This window comes from Panonychus citri, unplaced genomic scaffold (assembly GCF_014898815.1).
Source record: "Panonychus citri isolate SS breed McGregor unplaced genomic scaffold, ASM1489881v1 Contig00136, whole genome shotgun sequence".
Lineage (NCBI taxonomy): Eukaryota > Metazoa > Arthropoda > Arachnida > Trombidiformes > Tetranychidae > Panonychus > Panonychus citri.
The window spans coordinates 274914-292487 of record NW_026515541.1 but is presented as its reverse complement, the minus strand read 5'-3'; the positions used below and the strand labels follow the sequence as shown (position 1 = coordinate 292487).

Sequence of the window (17574 nt, the reverse complement as noted above, 5' to 3'; positions counted from 1 at the left end):
ATTAGCTAATCAAAAAAATCATTCCAACGATTAACTAATTACATTGAAAAATAAAAGATAACCAAAAAGAAAAGTGATAAAAAGGAAAAAGGAAAAAGTTGAAAATAGATTTTCAATTTCCATGGAAAGTTAATTGTTGTGATTAATTATTGAATTAAAATGTAGGGACAATCGAAGCAATTGAAAAATAATTTAATTGTTTTGTTTACTTGTTTGTCATTCGTTTATTTCCCGAAACAATTGGTTAATATTAAACAAAATAGATTAAGAAATGAATTAAGGAATCAAAGGATGAACCTTAATTGTTTCTTGTTGGGAGATGGTTAATTACCGCATCGGGGTTTAATTGTTTAACCAATATGATTAACGATCAACTTGATATGGTAACTAATTGTCATGGAAATGATTTAAAACAGAGGCCAAGCTGTTGATGATTTCATGATGATGAACAAAGTGATCAGTGTTTTTTTCTTGCGAGATTAATAAAATAACATATTTGGCATATTAGCTGTGGTAGTAATTAAATCGCGAAATCAAATCAAATTTAATTAACCAATTGATCATCACCTTGAATCACCTAATCCATCAGGGTCTTTTCTCCAAGAGTTTTTCAGCAATTTAATGACTACAGTTAACAGAGAAGAAAAATATTGATTATTAGTTAGGAAAACTTCTGATTGTGTTTTAAAAGATTAGTAGTTAATTTAGTTTAAATTAATTAATCAGCTCAATTCACAATCAAAACTCTAAATAATAATCGAATCTACAAATCTGTTTAATTCATAAGTTGATTCCAATTCTCACCGATTAAACTGATTTGCCGAAAACAAAATGATCCAAAAGGTAAGAAAGAAGCTTTTTGATAACCGAGATGAGGATCATAATTAAAAATCAATTTCGATGATTTAAAACTTATGATCCAGATAATTAGTAGATTAATATGATGAGAAATTAAATCGATTTGTTTTCACGGGTCACTTGGAATAGAGAATCTCTGATAGAATGATGATAAATGATTCGAAATTTCATTCGATTGTTGATCATCAGCAGTTCGACAGTTAAGATTTTGTTTTGTTTCTTCTCGACAATTAGGGAGAAATGAAATGAACCATTTTGTGATTGGAGTTTTTGTTGGGAGATCGAAAATTAAACTCATATCTGATGTTTTATTCTTCTCTCTTTTTCTACAGTCTCCTTAGTCCTTTCTACCCATTCTAATTCATCTGAATACCTTTTTCGTTTTCGTTTATCTTTTCGTTTGTTCTTTTTCTTCAATTTTCTCAATCTTTTCTCCGCCTTCTTGGAGGTAATTCCGTTTAGCTGATTGTTGGGATTCATTATCTTGGTGAAACCATTTTGAACTGGATTAGAAGAATCCGAATCATCGTCGGAAGAATCGTCATCATAATCTACTAGGGAATTGCTTGATATTTTCATTAGCCGTGTTTGTCCAGGTAAAGTATCACTTTCTGAGCTTCCAGTTGATGAAGGTTTATCATCGGACACAATTGGCAAACGGTTTCCATTTACATTGATTTTGTTGTTTGAGTTGCAAAATGGTGATCCTCCGTTGGTCAATTTATTATTAATATTATTATTAGAATTATTAGAATTGTTAATATTATTGATATTTCCATTGCCGTTTGGATAAACAGTAATAGAACGACAGTTATCCAAAATTCCGTTTGTCTTTACTTGATTAGAGTTGTTATTGTTATTTAAATTCATTTTCTGCAGTCAAATAAAACAAAAAAAAGGTAAAATAAGATTAGAAAAATAAAAGGAAAATTTGAATAACCAAATCAATGGTTTTAAACGTAAACTTTTACCTTGAAATCTGATGAGCCATTGTTAATGTTCAACCAGCGAACATAAAATAATATGTAAGCTTGTTGGTCAAGCACTTGGTTAATATTGACTTTAATGACTCTATCATCATCCATGAGGTACCAAAGGCCATTTGAAGCTTTTACGTAACAATAATAATGTCCAGAATTAGAAGTGGACCCTAAATGCACTAGAACAGCATTCAATTTGTATAAAATTGGAGGCCCCTGTAAAGAATAAGATTATTTCATTGTTATTATTATTGTACAAGAAAAAAAATATCACCGTTAAGATAATAACAATTACCTTAGAGTCTGACATAAATGGTCTAATATTGAATGTATCAGGATAAGCTATTTTCTTAGTAATTTTACCCCCGTAAATCCGATTATAATCAAATCGCTTGAATTGGATGGTCGCTACATTGGGCGGCTTGTAAACAGTGAATCTTTTGGTCGCCATGACTTTCTTTTTACAATTAGGGCACTTATAAGCATTATCATTTTGAAGGATTTCAGGGTGAGTGAATTTTCTGAACGCATCTTCTAAGTTACTGATTTCCTGTAAGAAATATGATAAATTTGATTAGTTATAAAATGTAAACAAAATGAATGAAAAATTTGGGTGAAATTGGAGTAAAATTTACCTTGATATCAAGAATAAAGTCCATAAAATAGTCGTGGGTGTCACTTTTTGATTTGCAAACCGAGCAAGTTACTTGACTTCGATGATAACCACCGAAAATTTCATTAATCACAGTCGTTTCCTTACTCCTTGGTTCTAATTTGATAGTATTATGAGTCAATTCAAAGTTAGTGGTACAACTTTTCCACATATGATCCAAAACATAACGTAAAAATTCATGAGCATCTTCTTGTCGATTTAGATGAAAATGTCTCGCTATTGATTTAAGTCTCAGGTGTATATTTGATGGTTTAATGGCTCCATTTGGACAGTTGTAGGAACGCAGAACATGCTGATGGAATTCACAAATCATACAGAAAGACGACAATTTACCTTAGAAAAAAAAATATACACAAAAAAAGAGAGAATTAGAATGAGAATAAAAAAACAGAATCTAATACAAGCTGAATAAATGATTAGGTCTCTACGGTAAATGTTACTAAATACTTACAATGTGAATGGTGATCATCACCGGTGTAAAGAAGGTAGTTGATTAAAGGTGGACAATAAGTTAAACATTGCAAGACTGAGTTCATATAACATGTATTTCCTAGATTTACAAGGCCAGCACCTACTTTATTAACCTAAGAGGGAAAGTCATATAATAATGTAGGTAAGTTACTGTGTAAATAATAATATGAGATGTCGGGTGAATCCAATAACCGGCTTATTATCATTTTCACCGAACTTACCTGTTTCCAATCGAGATGAATTTTTTTATTAAAGACAATAACTTTACGAGGTCCGATAGCGTCATAAGAAGGAGTCAAACAGCCATTAGAGGCTTGTAATTTGATGGATTTATTTGTTTCAACACTTTTCTCCGCATCTATTTTCTTGGGTATTATCCATTTGGTTTGCTGTTGATCCGGAGTAAGGACAGTGTATTTCCCGTAACTGTCGATCTTTTTCTCAAGAGAATCATCACCAGAAAAAGAACGAAAATCAATTTTATCCGTGAGTATTGAAGATCTACATCCACTTGATATCTAAATAGCAAAATAATAAAAAAGAGTATTATATGTATTGAGAAAAAAAAATAAGAAAAACCAACATGGTATTGGAAGAGAAATAATAAAATGAAGAAAAGGTAAAACAAAAGAGATAATATTTTCCAATCAGAATATGAATACACACAAATACTATCACCAGGTTGAACACTAATGACTCTAAATGATGAGGAAAGAAAAGAGTTACAATTAAAAGAACCACAAATTAATAAATGAGCAACAACAACAATCACAAATCTCACAATACAAACACATTCAACACATCAAGGCCTAGTTAGATAAGAGAGACTTTTAAAATCAAACATCTTTAACTTACCTCTCGTTTTAATGAGAAACTTTTACCAAATCCAATCTCCATGGTACTTAAATTGTTTCAACAGTTATTCAGATTCACAGTAAAACAATTAAAACATTATAAAATTATTAAACTTATTCCAATTAGATTTGTTAATTGTGTTCCACTTGCGGTCTCACCATCAAAAGCATTGCCTCAACTCCGCATGAGCAAAGAGTTAAAAGAAATTCGGATTAGTTGGGAAAAGATCCACCAGATGGCAGCGCATTTGCGTTGAGTTCGAAAAAAAAAATTAATCAAATTTTACTTTTTTCTAATTGTTAATTGTGACTTTTTTCCCTTTATTTAGGTTAATTTAATTAATCATTTTAATCCTCTTTTTATTGCCCTCGGGCGATAATTTCGAATGAAACATTTTTGATACTTTTAATCGAAGAAACTTTGAGTGGTTTGATTAATTTCGATGATTAAAATTAATTCGCGAAAAATTTTCAAGTTCAAGTTAATTAGAATTGGATTAATGAAATTGGTTCTTATTAATTGATTGGAATTGTTGTTTTTTTATAGTTTATTGTTATTGCAATAAGTTAATTTTTAATTAATTGTATTCAAATTTACAGAGGAAATTTAAATTGTTTATCCAACAATTAATTTCACTTTTTTTGTTTTTATTCAACGTCACCAGTGCTTTAATTGTTATTAGCTTCTAACTAATTAATAAAATAGAAACCATTAAATTTTGATAATTTAAAATGTTTCATGATAACAATTTATGTATATTTATAAATTGTAAAGGTTAATGGTTTTCCTCCTGATTTTCCTTGGAATTGTTTCCTTTTATCTGGATTGTATTTTTTGTCAACATTTGATTTTCGTTAATTGTTAACTGGTGTTAATTGTTGTGAATAAATTATATGGCTTGATTATAACCAACTGGGCACTTAGTTGGGTAAACGGTTAATTCAAAATAGGCAGAAGGCAGATTTTTCTTGCTTAATTATTGATTTGATTTCTCTGTTTAAATCTTCCTTAACATTATTACTATTACTTATTAATTAGGTTGATATTAATTATTACTGTTAATTAATTTTCATATTGTTTTTGCCTTTCTTTTTGAAATGTAACATTTTTGATTCAAATTATTGGAGAAAAAAAAAGTTTTCCAAAAATGAGGAGAAAAAGTTTTTAAATTGAAAAGGTAAAGTTGGATAAAAATATCAATTCAATTTCCAATTGTTGATGTTAATCCTTTCTGCTAATCCATTAGATTTAAATGTCTCGTTTGTCTTTTGCTTCCAAAAATTTTCAGGTCACTTTAAATTTACCGTTAATTAACAGGTGAGTAAAACAAGGTAACATTTATTACTCATTACAAGGGCTTTAAATTGTTAGCGATGTGATAAGCTGTCTCTCTATTTGTTAGTTGATTTGTATCTGACTTTGTCTTGATTCAGTTTCTTTTTTTGATTTGCTTTAATTTAAAGTAGATTCCGTTTAAGTAAACTTGATTTGTTTCAATTGTTTTGGTTGATTATGAGGATGAATATGATTTGAGTGGGTGTATGCGCTTTCTTTGTATAATATGTTACTTTTTAAAAGATGAAATGTTTCCGGTGACAACTTTTCTTTCTTCCAATTCCTTTTAGTAAACTTTTCATTTCTTTCGATTGTCGAGTCGATTCGTTGATGTGTAACAATGATGACTTTTCTTTTCTGAAAATCTTTCCAATTTGAATACATTAATCAGCTTTTCTTCGCATCTCTTATATTCTCCTATCGCCTCTTTTCAGATTAGTCATTCTTGTGCTGATGATAGTCGAATGTGTGCTTGATTATCAACATTTACATTCTCTGATGATGGAGCTTCGTTCATTGATTTCTCATCGATAGACGGAGCGGAATGAAGGAATGCACTTCGTAATAGAGATTGGGAAGGAATTGATCGGCCATCTACACCCGTTCGGAATGCATGAACAACGCGGATCTGAAACGATTAATAAAATAAATGAAATTAGTGAAATGAGCAAATTGATTTTCTATCATTTTGATAAAACTTACTTGATGTTGAAGACGTTTAATACCTCGAACCCATAAGATTCGTCCAGAACCTTTATCTTTTGCATATGATTCCCGTTTACCATCGTCCCACATGGAAACTGGGGCAACGATCAAATCTTCCGGAGGTTTACGTCCAACTGAGAATTTTTTAGTTAATATACTCTTAGGAATTGTGGTAAGTATCTGTCCCCAAATCATGACACCGACACCAAAAAATATACACCACATCCATTGTTCTAGTGTTAATGGAGCAACGGAAAAAGCTCGACCTCCAAATTCAACAATTAGAACCTAACAAAAGGAAAAACAAAAACACATTAGCCAATTGAAAATCTCAATCAATTATTTCATGTAAAAAGATAATTGTAGTTACCTGTCCAACAAGAGTTACTATGATAACAATACAGAAAATTGGATTTCGAGTTATATTTTCAAAAATATTTCGTTCACCACGAATTTTACGAGCATTAATCTCATTGAAAAGTGTCATCATCACGAAAGTATTAAAAATGATTGTGAAATGTTGTGATGGAGGAGCACCAATTGGGGCATACATTCCGGTATCAATATCGAAAAATACGTGACCTATAAATGGACAATCAGAGTTAATTAATAATCAATTAATTGAATTTGTCAGTTAGCGAGAGAAGAAAAAAAAATTCAAAAATAATTATTGATAGTAAATTAGATTAATTGAATTGAAAGTAATGTGAAAACACAGTAGACACACTTTGATTAATTATTAAATTGCATTAAACAATCAAGGCTAATTAATCAATATTAATAGTAATTAATTAAAAATAATTTAAATTCAATGTACTTTTTGTTTGTTTTGGGTTTTGCTCAAGTTTCCAATTATATTAATTGAAATTCAAATATTGTTGACTCATTGTTAGTCATTCATTCAATTAAATTGTTTGATTTTCATATAATATGAACACGAAAGTAAATTATTTACAATCAATTAAAATACAAATAAATTAATTACTTACCATGGAATAGAAAATAGAAAACAACAGTAAGTTGATAAATTGTTTGACCAACAATGTTTTTCAACATAGTTCGTGATATTAAAGGCTTGGTTCGTCCATAAGGTTTACGAAATAGTAACGATAATGTCGGTGGTTCAGTAGCCAGAGCTAAGGAAGCTAAAGTGTCCATAATAAGATTGACCCAAAGCATTTGAACCGCTCGAAGTGGACTGTCCTGTTAGATTAATGAAAAGGAAAACAATTAAAATTGATCATCGATATGGATGATATTATTAATGGTTTACCTCAATAGCACAGGCACCAACGAACGCAACAATTACAGCAACAACGTTAACCGTTAACTGGAATTGCAAAAACTTAGCAATCGAATCGTAAACATTTCGACCCCACATAACGGCCTTAACAATACTACTGAAATTATCATCGGTCAATATGATATCGGAAGCTTCTTTAGCTACATCAGTTCCAGTAATTCCCATGGCGAATCCAACATCGGCTTTTTTCAAGGCAGGACCATCATTGGTACCATCTCCGGTTACCGCGACAACTTCCCTATTAGGACTAATATTTGATTCGATCATGTGTTTAACCTGATAATAATCAGTAATAATAATAATAATGAAAAAGAATTGAAAACAATTAAAGCTAATTAGTTATTAGAATAAGGAAATTGGGAAACAATTAATTACCAGAACATATTTATCGGACGGTGATGAACGAGCAAGAACTCGTAGTCGAGGCCAAACACGATCAAATAGGGCTTGTTGAACTTCCCCGTTAGAATCACGGATTCGTTTATTATATTCTTTCCCTTCGAGAACTAGGAAATCATCACCAGGCTTAATTATACCACATTTCATTGCAATGGATCGAGCGGTATTTACATTATCACCAGTAACCATCCGAACAGTTATTCCAGCTCGTTGACATTTTCTAATTGCATCAGGAACCTTTTAATTAATTAGATACAATAAAGAAATAAAGTACTAGTTAAATATCAATTTTAAAGGTTAGGAATATGAATTAACACTAATCAAAATGACGTTAGCAGAATTTATCTCTTCCTCAATTTACCTCTGGCCTAACAGGATCTTCTATACCACAGATACACAAACAGGTAAGTTTAGATATAATTGCAGTCTCATCTTCCCAATTAGGTTCCTCTGTAATATGTACTTGATTAATGGACGTTGGTTGATTATAAACAAATTCCTTATATGCAACGGTCATTGTTCTTAGACCATCACAGGCCATGGGTTCGATAACATCTTTAACAATATTATCTTGATCAGTTCGACTGAATTTATCCAATTTACCACCAACACCATGAATAAAGGTACACTTTTTGGTAACAATTTCTGAAGCTCCCTTGGTGAATATACGAAAACCATTGGATGTTTTAATTACGGTGGTCATTGATTTACGAACTGAATTGAAGGTGTAAACCTTGTACAATTTTTCTTCAGGTATTTCATCTCGAATTTTTTGATAATGTTTACCAAGAGCCAAAATAAATCCTAATAATCCACATTCAGTTTTATTACCAACATGCTTAGGAAGTTCACCAGGATTTTCAGGAGCCTGTAAACAAGTAATAAAATAAGCATAATCATAATCATAATTATAATCAAACATAATTTATGTCAAACAACTAATAAGCAATTTTGTTTTATTACATTAACATGTAACAAAAAAAAAATTAACAAACAACATGATGATGATAATATATCAACATCAACAACATAAATATTAATTAATTTATCATCTTCATGATGTAGATGAAATTTTGATCGATATTAACTTACAATAATCCGAGTTGTATAAGCTGAGTTAATTGAAATACCCTCAATTACAAGGTCAGCAACATCTTTAGGTAAGTCATCATATTTGGGTATCTCTTTATAACGATGACCAGCAACCCAAGCTTGAACACAGGTCATCCGATTAGTGGTCAAGGTTCCAGTTTTATCTGAACAAATTGCTGTTGCATTACCCATGGTTTCACATGCATCTAAATGACGAACCAGATTGTTATCTTCCATCATTCTCTATGGATCATAATTAATGATGGAAAAAGAAGAAGAAAAGAAAAATATTAGTAAAACAGGAAAGAATAAAATACAAACCATACAATTAGATTTAATCAATTATTATATTTTGGGACATATTAAGAGAGAGAGGAAAAGGGAAGGGAACAATTTTGGGAGTAAAAAGAAATAACAAAGAAATGGAATAATCAATGATTATGATGATTACCTTGACAGAATAAGCTAAAGCCAAGGTAACTGCCAATGGAAGACCTTCAGGAACAGCAACTACCAAAACAGTAACACCAATGATTACGAATTTTACAAAATACTGTAAATCCTTTGCGATAGAAAATCGAGCTTTTTTAACAGCAAATTCAGCAATTAAATAACGAGTTGTCATAATCATAACTGTTAAAATAGCGATGATTGAACCTATGGAAACAATTACGGATTAAGAATAAGATTTGTGAGTTGTTTGTGTTGGGATGATTTCAACTTTTCTCTCATTAATTTTGATTAACAATTAAGATTAACGTTTAGTAGAGATTCATGTGAATTGAATTAAATTGTAGTTTTGTTTAAAATTTTACTCTCATCTTTTTTTGTTAATTTAATAGTGATGGTAACTTTTTCTTCAAGAATATCAATCATTTTTACCAATTAATCATCACAACTCAGATGATATTATCGTTGTTGAAATAAACTATCAATTTAAATCATTTAATTATAGAATTGAATTGTAATTGTTATCAGTTTCTTTTCTAGACTATAATCTTGATTATCAAAATACTATTTAAACTTGACATAAACTCAATTTATCAAAACAATTGGAGCGAATATAAGAAAACCTTTTCGAATCGTAATATGAATACACATTAAATTCTCATATTATGTGTCACAAAATGAAATGGAAAAAAAAGAATAACAATTATCTGAAATTCTCTATGAAATATAATATGTATAAATCCTCATAAATAGAGTAATGAACATGATACATAATTTAAATAAAAGTGATCGTGATAATCACTATTACATGATGATGAAAATATATCAAGTCAATAATTAGTTGGAATTCATTAAAATGAATTAAATTAGAGAGAGAAAGTATTTCATTTCTTTCTTAAATTAAACACATTAAACTAATCAACTTCAACTGTTAATATCATCAAATAATAAATGATAGTGAGGATAATAATTCAATAGCATGCAATTGGTACATGTAAAATATGTAAGTTTTATCGAGAAGGAAAAAAAGTAAGAGGATAATGATGATGATAAAGGTGATGATAAGGATGAAAATGATCTGAAATTTGTGGAGAGGATGAAATTCATGAGAATAATGGAAAAGAAGCAAAATTTATCATCAAGGCTAAACCTCAATTCTCAAGATAAGTTAAAGACTGGGAGTGAAAAAAAATCTTTTTAATGTCAAGGCAAACTCATCAATCATCTGAAAGTCCAAGCAAAATGTTAAAATAAGAAAAAGTGAAAACAAAGTTACCATGAAAAAAATAACATAACTAACAGGGAACATCAATATGAGAAAGTGAAACTGAGAGAGAGAGAGAGAGGACATTGAATCTTCATAACTAAAATGTTGAAAAACGAAAAAACCGGAACTAAAAAGAAATGAATCTCGAACATGTGTCAATGTTGTTTCGACATTGAAACTACAATTTCATCGAGTTAATCATCATAATTGTCTCGTAACTTCCTTACTTAACTTGATAACTTTTTCTCTTCTTTTTTTTCTCCCAAGGATTTGATTTGATGGATTAACAAATCAAAGATACTATGACTATAATCCTGTTATACTCAATTCATCAATCACAAGTAAACAGGTGATTTGAAAAACGTTAATCAATATTGATTAAATATCATTTTATTGTTCATATCAATCTGAATCTTTTCATCAGGTTAAACCACAAGTATTAAGATACTTTCTATCTCAGCATAAAACTAATCTATGTTAATAAAAACTAATAACAACTGCATGTAGACAGAGGATTGAATGAGAATTGAATGATAATGTTCTGGATCAATTTGATTAGATTAACAGTTTGTTTTAGATTATAGCTGTGAATTAATTGATTATTAACCCATTAAACGAGTAACCAGATCATCAAAGAGATGATATTGATTACATTGCATTCTAAATTACCTTAGAAAATTGAGTTTAAATGAATTGGATATAATTGACAACAGAAAATCAATATTATCAAAAAAAAAGTATTAGACAAGTTTCAATCTCAAGTTATTACCTGCATAGCTTATTTGGATGGCAAGTTTGGTTAATTTGGCTTGAAGGATTGATTTAGCTTCTTGGTTTTCTTCATCTTTCTTTGATTTAACTGCTTTCAACTTTTTCTGTTGACTAGGCGATTCGTTGGCGATTATAGTTGAGTCGATAATCTTGTCAGCATCTTTTAAGAAACAAAAGGTAAATCATAAAAACAATCAAATGATTGAGCAAAGAGAAAATTAAATATTATTGTTACATGAATATTATTATGACGATTAAGACTGTACCATCTAAGACTAAGACTGTTTACCTTTATTTTTATTTGAATCATCAACATCAGCAGCACCTAAAAGTGCTAAGATGATACCAGCCTGGGAGTTAATACCAACCGCTGTTACAACCATTCGTCCACTTCCTTCCATGACATGGGTTCCTTAAAGTTAAATAAAGAGAGATTATGATGATAAGGACGGATAATATTGAGATCAAGGTGGGGTTACTTTAGTCTATAAATAATCAAGGGTGGAACCTTTTTTATTTCTCTCGGGAAAAAAATCAATGAGAAGTTGAAAATTGCACAGAAACAAAAGGTAAAAAAGTGAAATGAGAACAAAGAAGGCGGGGGTCATGAGAATAGAGAAAAGAAGAGAGAGAGAGAGAGAGAGAGAGAGAGAGAGAGAGAGAGAGAGAGAGAGAGAGAGAGAGAGAGAGAGAGAGAGAGAGAGAGAGAGAGAGAGAGAGAGAGAGAGAGAGAGAGAGAGAGAGAGAGAGAGAGAGAGAGAGAGAGTGAAAGAGTGAGAGGGGTTACAAATGTCATGACAAAATGGAAACAAATAATCAATTAGGTTTAATTAAACTTTAATTACCTGATAAAAGTATTTGGTCAATTCCTTCACCTTTACGTACATGATCTGATTCACCAGTAAGGGAGCTTTCATCAATCTTTAAATCGTTACTTGCAATCAAGACTCCATCAGTAGGTAACAGATCACCGTATTTAACCTGACATATATCACCCACTACGATTTCTTGATTAAGTATTTGAAGGACTTCGCCTCCTCGAACAACAGAAAACTTGTGTTCTTGGTCAATTCGTTCTTGTAAACCTTTAATTAAAATAAAATGTGATTAATTAGAAAATGTTTTCAATCATTTTTTCCCCAGAATATAAGCCAAAAAAATATATCAAAACGAAAAAGAAAACAATAAAAAGAAATAAACTTCTGATATCGAATCGGATATCTAGTATATATGTAGATATCTTCAATATTAATAGTTCGATAAAAAAAGTAAATTAATATTCAATATTTACTCTAAATACTAAATGATACAAAAGAAAGTATAATAAAACTGAATCTATCATGAAAATAGATATAATCTGAGTCTGAAACTAAATTGAAAGATAAATAACAAATAGATGATATCGAAGGTAATTTGAATCTAATCAAATAAATGTTTTGTGCGTTTACAGCTATGAAACCATAAAACAAAGTGAAAAATTAACCCAAATATCATAATCTTTAGCATTTAGTAGCAGGTAAATGATAAAGTAAAAGTGAATATAATAGAGAAAGTATATGTTGTGTGTGTGTGTGTGTGAGTGAGAGAGAGTGAGGGTGAAAAGTTTACCTCTAAATTGTTTTTCCTTGGTGTAATCATTAATTGCAGTAACTAAGACAACGATGGCGACTGAAACAAGAATGGCTACTCCTTCAATCCAACTGGCTGATGATTCACTTTCATCTCCACCTAAAGATCATCATCATCATTATCATCGTAATCATGTGGAATGGGGTTCGTTTCATTGTTGCGTAATAATTATAATCATCACCATTATAAAAAAGTATATAAGCATGATCATGATCAAAATGAGCATCCCGAATGTCAATCGATAAGCCAACCAGCGGAAAGATAATGAGAGAGAGAGAGAGAGAGAGAGAGAGAGAGAGAGAGAGAGAGAGAGAGAGAGAGAGATAAATTTAGTTCTTTTTCTCTTAGAAAGGAAGGAAGAAAAATGAATAAAATTCATGGAAAATCAATGGAAATAAACTGTTGATGGTAAATAAAACTAATGATAATAATTCATAGTTGAGTTGCTATTCAAGATGATTATTAAGTATTGATGGTAAAATGATTGACTTTGCTGAATACAATCCATCAACTGGTGTTTACCAATTCAATTCATTTGAAACTATCTTATTGTCACTTGAAATTAATCAGTTGATCAGATTGTTAATATCGTTTTAATCAACACAAGGTAATCAATAACGTAGTAAATGGTGTTGCTAAAAATAACTTGATAATTTGCACAATTACAGTGATTTCTTGTATCAATTGTGTTTGTTTACTATTATCTTCAGTGTTTCCATTATGTTTCATCTCTTTCCCTATTTGTTTGCCTCACTCACTCAATCTCTCTCTCTTTTATCATATTGTTTATTTCTTGTTGAAGGCAAATTGTGTTAATTTATGTAATTGAATGTGAATCTTTTCGCTTGTGTTGACATTGATTCTCAAGTTAACAATTTGATTTTAATTATAATTTACTTGTTAATAAGTAACGATAAATAAGTCTCTCTTTCTTACTCTCATAAAACATTAAGAAACAGAAAAGAGAAATAATTTCTTTTTTTGATTGTGATTAGTTCTGAAAGAATATGAATAGTTTTGATTACTCACCTCCACCTTCACCATGATCAGGAGCCGAATAGAGTGATAATAACAAAGATATAATGGCAGCTACTTGTAAGATTATAAGTGTAACGTCTTGAAGAGCTTCCAAGACAAGTTGTATGAACGTTTTCGGTGGTTTTGGAGGGATCTCATTTGAACCAAATGTTTGTCGACGATCTTCTAGATCACTTTGTGAACCACTTAATCCTGTACGTGAATGAAAAGAACGGATATTAATTATTAAATTGAATAGAAAAAAAAGATAAACAAATCACATGGGATTAATTGTTCTTTGAGAGGAAGTTGATTGGAATTGAAAGTATCTTGTTTATGTTATGATTGTGGTTGTTGTTGGGGTAATGAGTTGGATGTTGTATTAATATAATAAAAATCAATTATTCAATAACAGTATTATTGGCTATTGATTGACCTCTAACATTATTTAAGTTCATATGATTATATAAGTAATAGTTATAATAATCGTGATGATAATATACGTTGAAACATGTATTTCAAGGGCTTATTTAAGTTACATTAACAAAGTATCAATATCTTTGTTTATTCATCATCATTGTTGCGGTTTCTGTTGTTTTTATTGGTCCATTTCTTTTTTCATGTTCATAAATATAAATTTTATGACCACATTGATTAAATTGTAATGAGGAGATGGTGCACTTGGAGCTGGACTTGTGCTTCGATTATGATTAACCAGTTTCGACTTCCAGTAATCTCTATCAAGATACTTTTCTACATCAGGATCCATTTTATTTCATTTATCAAATTTCATTGATGAATTTGATGATATCGGTTGACTGTAAGAATATTCACTTGAAGAGAGTCGAGTTTTCTCCTTAGTTTCAGCTTCACTTTTTGATAGAGCGATGGCCATTTAAAGATCTTCTTGAAGTTCGTCGAAAAAAATAGTCTTTACAAACTCGAACTTCTTTCTCTAAGCCATATTTGGGAATAATTGATTGTTTTGATGAGCACTTTGCACAGAAAATTTGACCACAATTTCTACAATGGTGTTTCCTTTGTACCAAATTGAATTGCACTCAACATCGATGACAACAATCACCACTGACGAGCTTTAATAAGCAGCCAATTGATGCTCTTCAGTTTAAATGTATCCGTTAACTTGGTTGTTTAAGAGAAAGCGTGAGCTTAATCTTGTCTTGTAAACTGAAATAATTACAATTACCTCATCATAGGCAATTAATCATTTCAGGGACAACAATAAATCCAAGCAATTAAATAAACCAACAGATTATAAACAAAACAATCTTTTGAAACAATCAACATGTACAGAGATTTTATGAAACAAATAAACAACTCGGTCAATTGTTATCCGATTTTTTGTTGTTTGTTATTGTTTTTTAAAGTAAATTATGAGATGAGAATAAGTGAAGAATGAAACTAAGATAATTTTCCAGTTAACAGTTGACTGATTTTAAAAGAATTACTTGAAAAACTTACCATTAGTTGGTGAAGTGTTTAGTTTAGCACAAATACCCTGAGCTCCACCGAAATCTTTTTCTAATTTCGTTATTGCCTCTTTTCCTCTACATTCCATAAGCTCTTTCAATTGAGCTGTAGTTATATTGAAACTGGCACTTACTCCTCCATCGACTCCCATGGTTGATGATTTGTTGATTAATAAATAGTTAACTTGACCAAACAAACAACAAAACGAGGAACTGGTTTAACTTGAAAAACAAAAGTCAAGTAATCGGGAAATTTTCTTCCAGTGGAGATGAATGTTGATAATTTATTCTGACTCAACGATCCGATGTCCGGAGATCCGGTTAAAAATGGCGATGGTTCCTAATGAAAGGCGTTCACACTGTCAAACAAGGAAAAGAAGAAGAAGAGAAGAAAAAGTTGCAATAATGGTGATGATAGAGAAGAGAGATAAGTTTGAAATGTTGATTGTTGATGATGAAGATGGTAAATTGGAAAAGAGTGATGAGTTAATTATTTTTTCTCAACTAACATGAAAAATTGGTCTTCCAATTTTCCAATTTTTTTTTCTCTGTTAACTAACCAATTACTTGTGAAGACAGTGACTTTTTTTTCTGTTGACAGAGAAAACTAATTGTCAAGAAGGATGATAATAAAGAAGACAAAAACAGGATACTTTACACTGAGTTGTTAACTGGTTGTATACTATTGCTGAATTGAGTGTTGTGTGTGTTTGGATTTGTGAGAGAGAAATTCAGACTGTCAGTTGAAAAGCTATTCTTCTCGGAAGAAAAAAGTTGCTGATCAATTGTTTAGAGTTGAATATTCTCTTTATAACTTCTTAATCAATGGAATTTTCACCAATTTAACACATTTAACTAGATAGAAGAAGAAAATTTCCTACTCTTTAACTAGTCACAATCGGCGAAAACATTTCAACAGGATAACACAAATTGAACCAATGAATTTTTCACAATATCCATTACTTAAATGGACTAGGAATCAGGATGATTAATGTATCAATGAAATGAGATTTCGCCAAAATGATTAAATGAAACACTAAACAGTTTCTCGATTAATTTTCACGATGAGAAGAATAAGAATCAACACATAGAGAAAGAAGAGATAGAGAAAAAAGAAAGAGAAAAAAAGGAAAGAAAGGAGGTAGAAAAGAAGAAGAAACCAAGCTTACAATTTTACTTTGTTCAAAACCTTTCTCCAAACATCATTTCCACCAACATGATAATGTTTCTGAGTTTGCCTTTGATTATATCAACTTTTACTTCATGTTTTATTTGATATTATTGTAGGCGGGTTATCATTAAAATGGCGCAAGACCGTGGATATTGATTGTGATAAAAAACATGATTACATTTGAAATGTTCATAAGGGAAACAAGAGAGAGAGAGAGAGAGAGAGAAAGAGGATTTTCAATGGAACAGAGAGAAAGTTGATTACACCGATAATTTAGATGAGAGAAAAGGTAAACACAACAGGGAAACAATTAAACTGAGATAATCTCAATTAGCTTAATTGTAAATGTTAACGAAAAATAAAGAGACAACAATTAAAGATTAAGATTAAAGGTTAACATTTGTTTTCTTTTTCAATCTTTTCTTAAAGAGAATTAAAAAAAATTCTAAATTCGATTAACCTAACGCCATCTATCGGAGCGAATTCTTCCTTTTCTTTGCTAATTGTTTTCGACAAATTTTGACCACTGGGCGAGAATTTTGGACAATTAATTGTTCCAATTGATTGTTGATTGTGATTAAGGAAAAAAGAATTTCTGATGTTGTTGGTTAACTAGCGGTAAATTTGATCTAATTGGTTATTTCCGATTCGATTTTTGTTTGATAAAAGTTTTTGTTTATCTTTTTCTCTCTCTTTCTGTCTGTTGATTATTAATTGTTATCAATTAGATTTAATTGTTTGTCTATTTCTGGTTTTTTTTTATGTTCCTCAATTTCATTGACGTATTTTTAATGACGTTCATTTATTTAATCAACAATTAATTATAACAATTTTATTTTTCTATTCTGTAACATTTGATTTCCATCTTGATTATGATTCATATCGTAACTTAAATTTAATTATAACCTTTAATTTTCATTCTCATTTTCATTTTCATTCTGATTCTGAAACTTGTAATTAGTCATAATTCTCGTTAATTGTCACCATGCTGATTAAGATCCAGATGATGGATAATCTTTAATTGTAAATCTCTTTGCGTTGTCCTCGAATTAGTTAATCGGCCATTGATTTAGATTATTGAGATTCTATTGGATTTGTATTGGTTTGA

The 17574-nt window shown here is 30.3% G+C and overlaps 2 protein-coding genes across 3 annotated transcripts; both read right to left on the bottom strand.

Moving 5' to 3' along the window:
• Positions 1-176: 176 nt before the first annotated feature.
• Positions 177-4011, bottom strand: LOC128392663 (ubiquitin carboxyl-terminal hydrolase 36-like). 2 transcript variants are annotated; one of them, XM_053352721.1, is made up of 8 exons: positions 3838-4011; positions 3204-3500; positions 2963-3095; positions 2474-2844; positions 2134-2388; positions 1830-2054; positions 805-1731; positions 177-625 (listed from the first exon to the last, which is right to left on the bottom strand). In XM_053352721.1, the coding sequence occupies exons 1-7, from the start codon at positions 3877-3879 to the stop codon at positions 1153-1155; spliced, it is 1902 nt and encodes a 633-aa protein (XP_053208696.1). In that variant the 5' UTR covers positions 3880-4011; the 3' UTR covers positions 177-625; positions 805-1152. The 2 variants fall into 2 exon arrangements, with proteins under 2 accessions (XP_053208696.1, XP_053208697.1); XM_053352722.1 differs by having other exon boundaries at positions 1232-1731.
• A 952-nt stretch (positions 4012-4963) lies between these two features.
• On the bottom strand, positions 4964-16850 carry LOC128392659 (plasma membrane calcium-transporting ATPase 3-like). Its single transcript, XM_053352717.1, has 16 exons — positions 15954-16850; positions 15288-15654; positions 13818-14018; positions 12768-12887; positions 12005-12244; positions 11449-11571; positions 11158-11319; positions 9123-9328; positions 8672-8914; positions 7941-8447; positions 7556-7816; positions 7151-7456; positions 6867-7080; positions 6248-6459; positions 5875-6165; positions 4964-5800 (listed from the first exon to the last, which is right to left on the bottom strand). Exons 2-16 carry the CDS (start codon positions 15445-15447, stop codon positions 5612-5614), a joined length of 3435 nt encoding a protein of 1144 aa, XP_053208692.1. The 5' UTR covers positions 15448-15654; positions 15954-16850; the 3' UTR covers positions 4964-5611.
• Positions 16851-17574: the final 724 nt, after the last annotated feature.

Coding starts and splice junctions, on each gene's coding strand:
- LOC128392659 (XM_053352717.1), bottom strand. CDS start 15,447: ATGGGAGTCGATGGAGGAGTAAGTGCCAGTTTCAATATAACTACAGCT. Junction 7,817..7,940: donor AAGATCCTGTTAGGCCAGAG/GTAAATTGAGGA, acceptor ATTAATTAAAAG/GTTCCTGATGCAATTAGAAA. Junction 7,081..7,150: donor TTGGTGCCTGTGCTATTGAG/GTAAACCATTAA, acceptor TTAATCTAACAG/GACAGTCCACTTCGAGCGGT.
- LOC128392663 (XM_053352721.1), bottom strand. CDS start 3,879: ATGGAGATTGGATTTGGTAAAAGTTTCTCATTAAAACGAGAG. Junction 2,389..2,473: donor ACTTTATTCTTGATATCAAG/GTAAATTTTACT, acceptor TATTTCTTACAG/GAAATCAGTAACTTAGAAGA. Junction 2,055..2,133: donor CATTTATGTCAGACTCTAAG/GTAATTGTTATT, acceptor TATTCTTTACAG/GGGCCTCCAATTTTATACAA.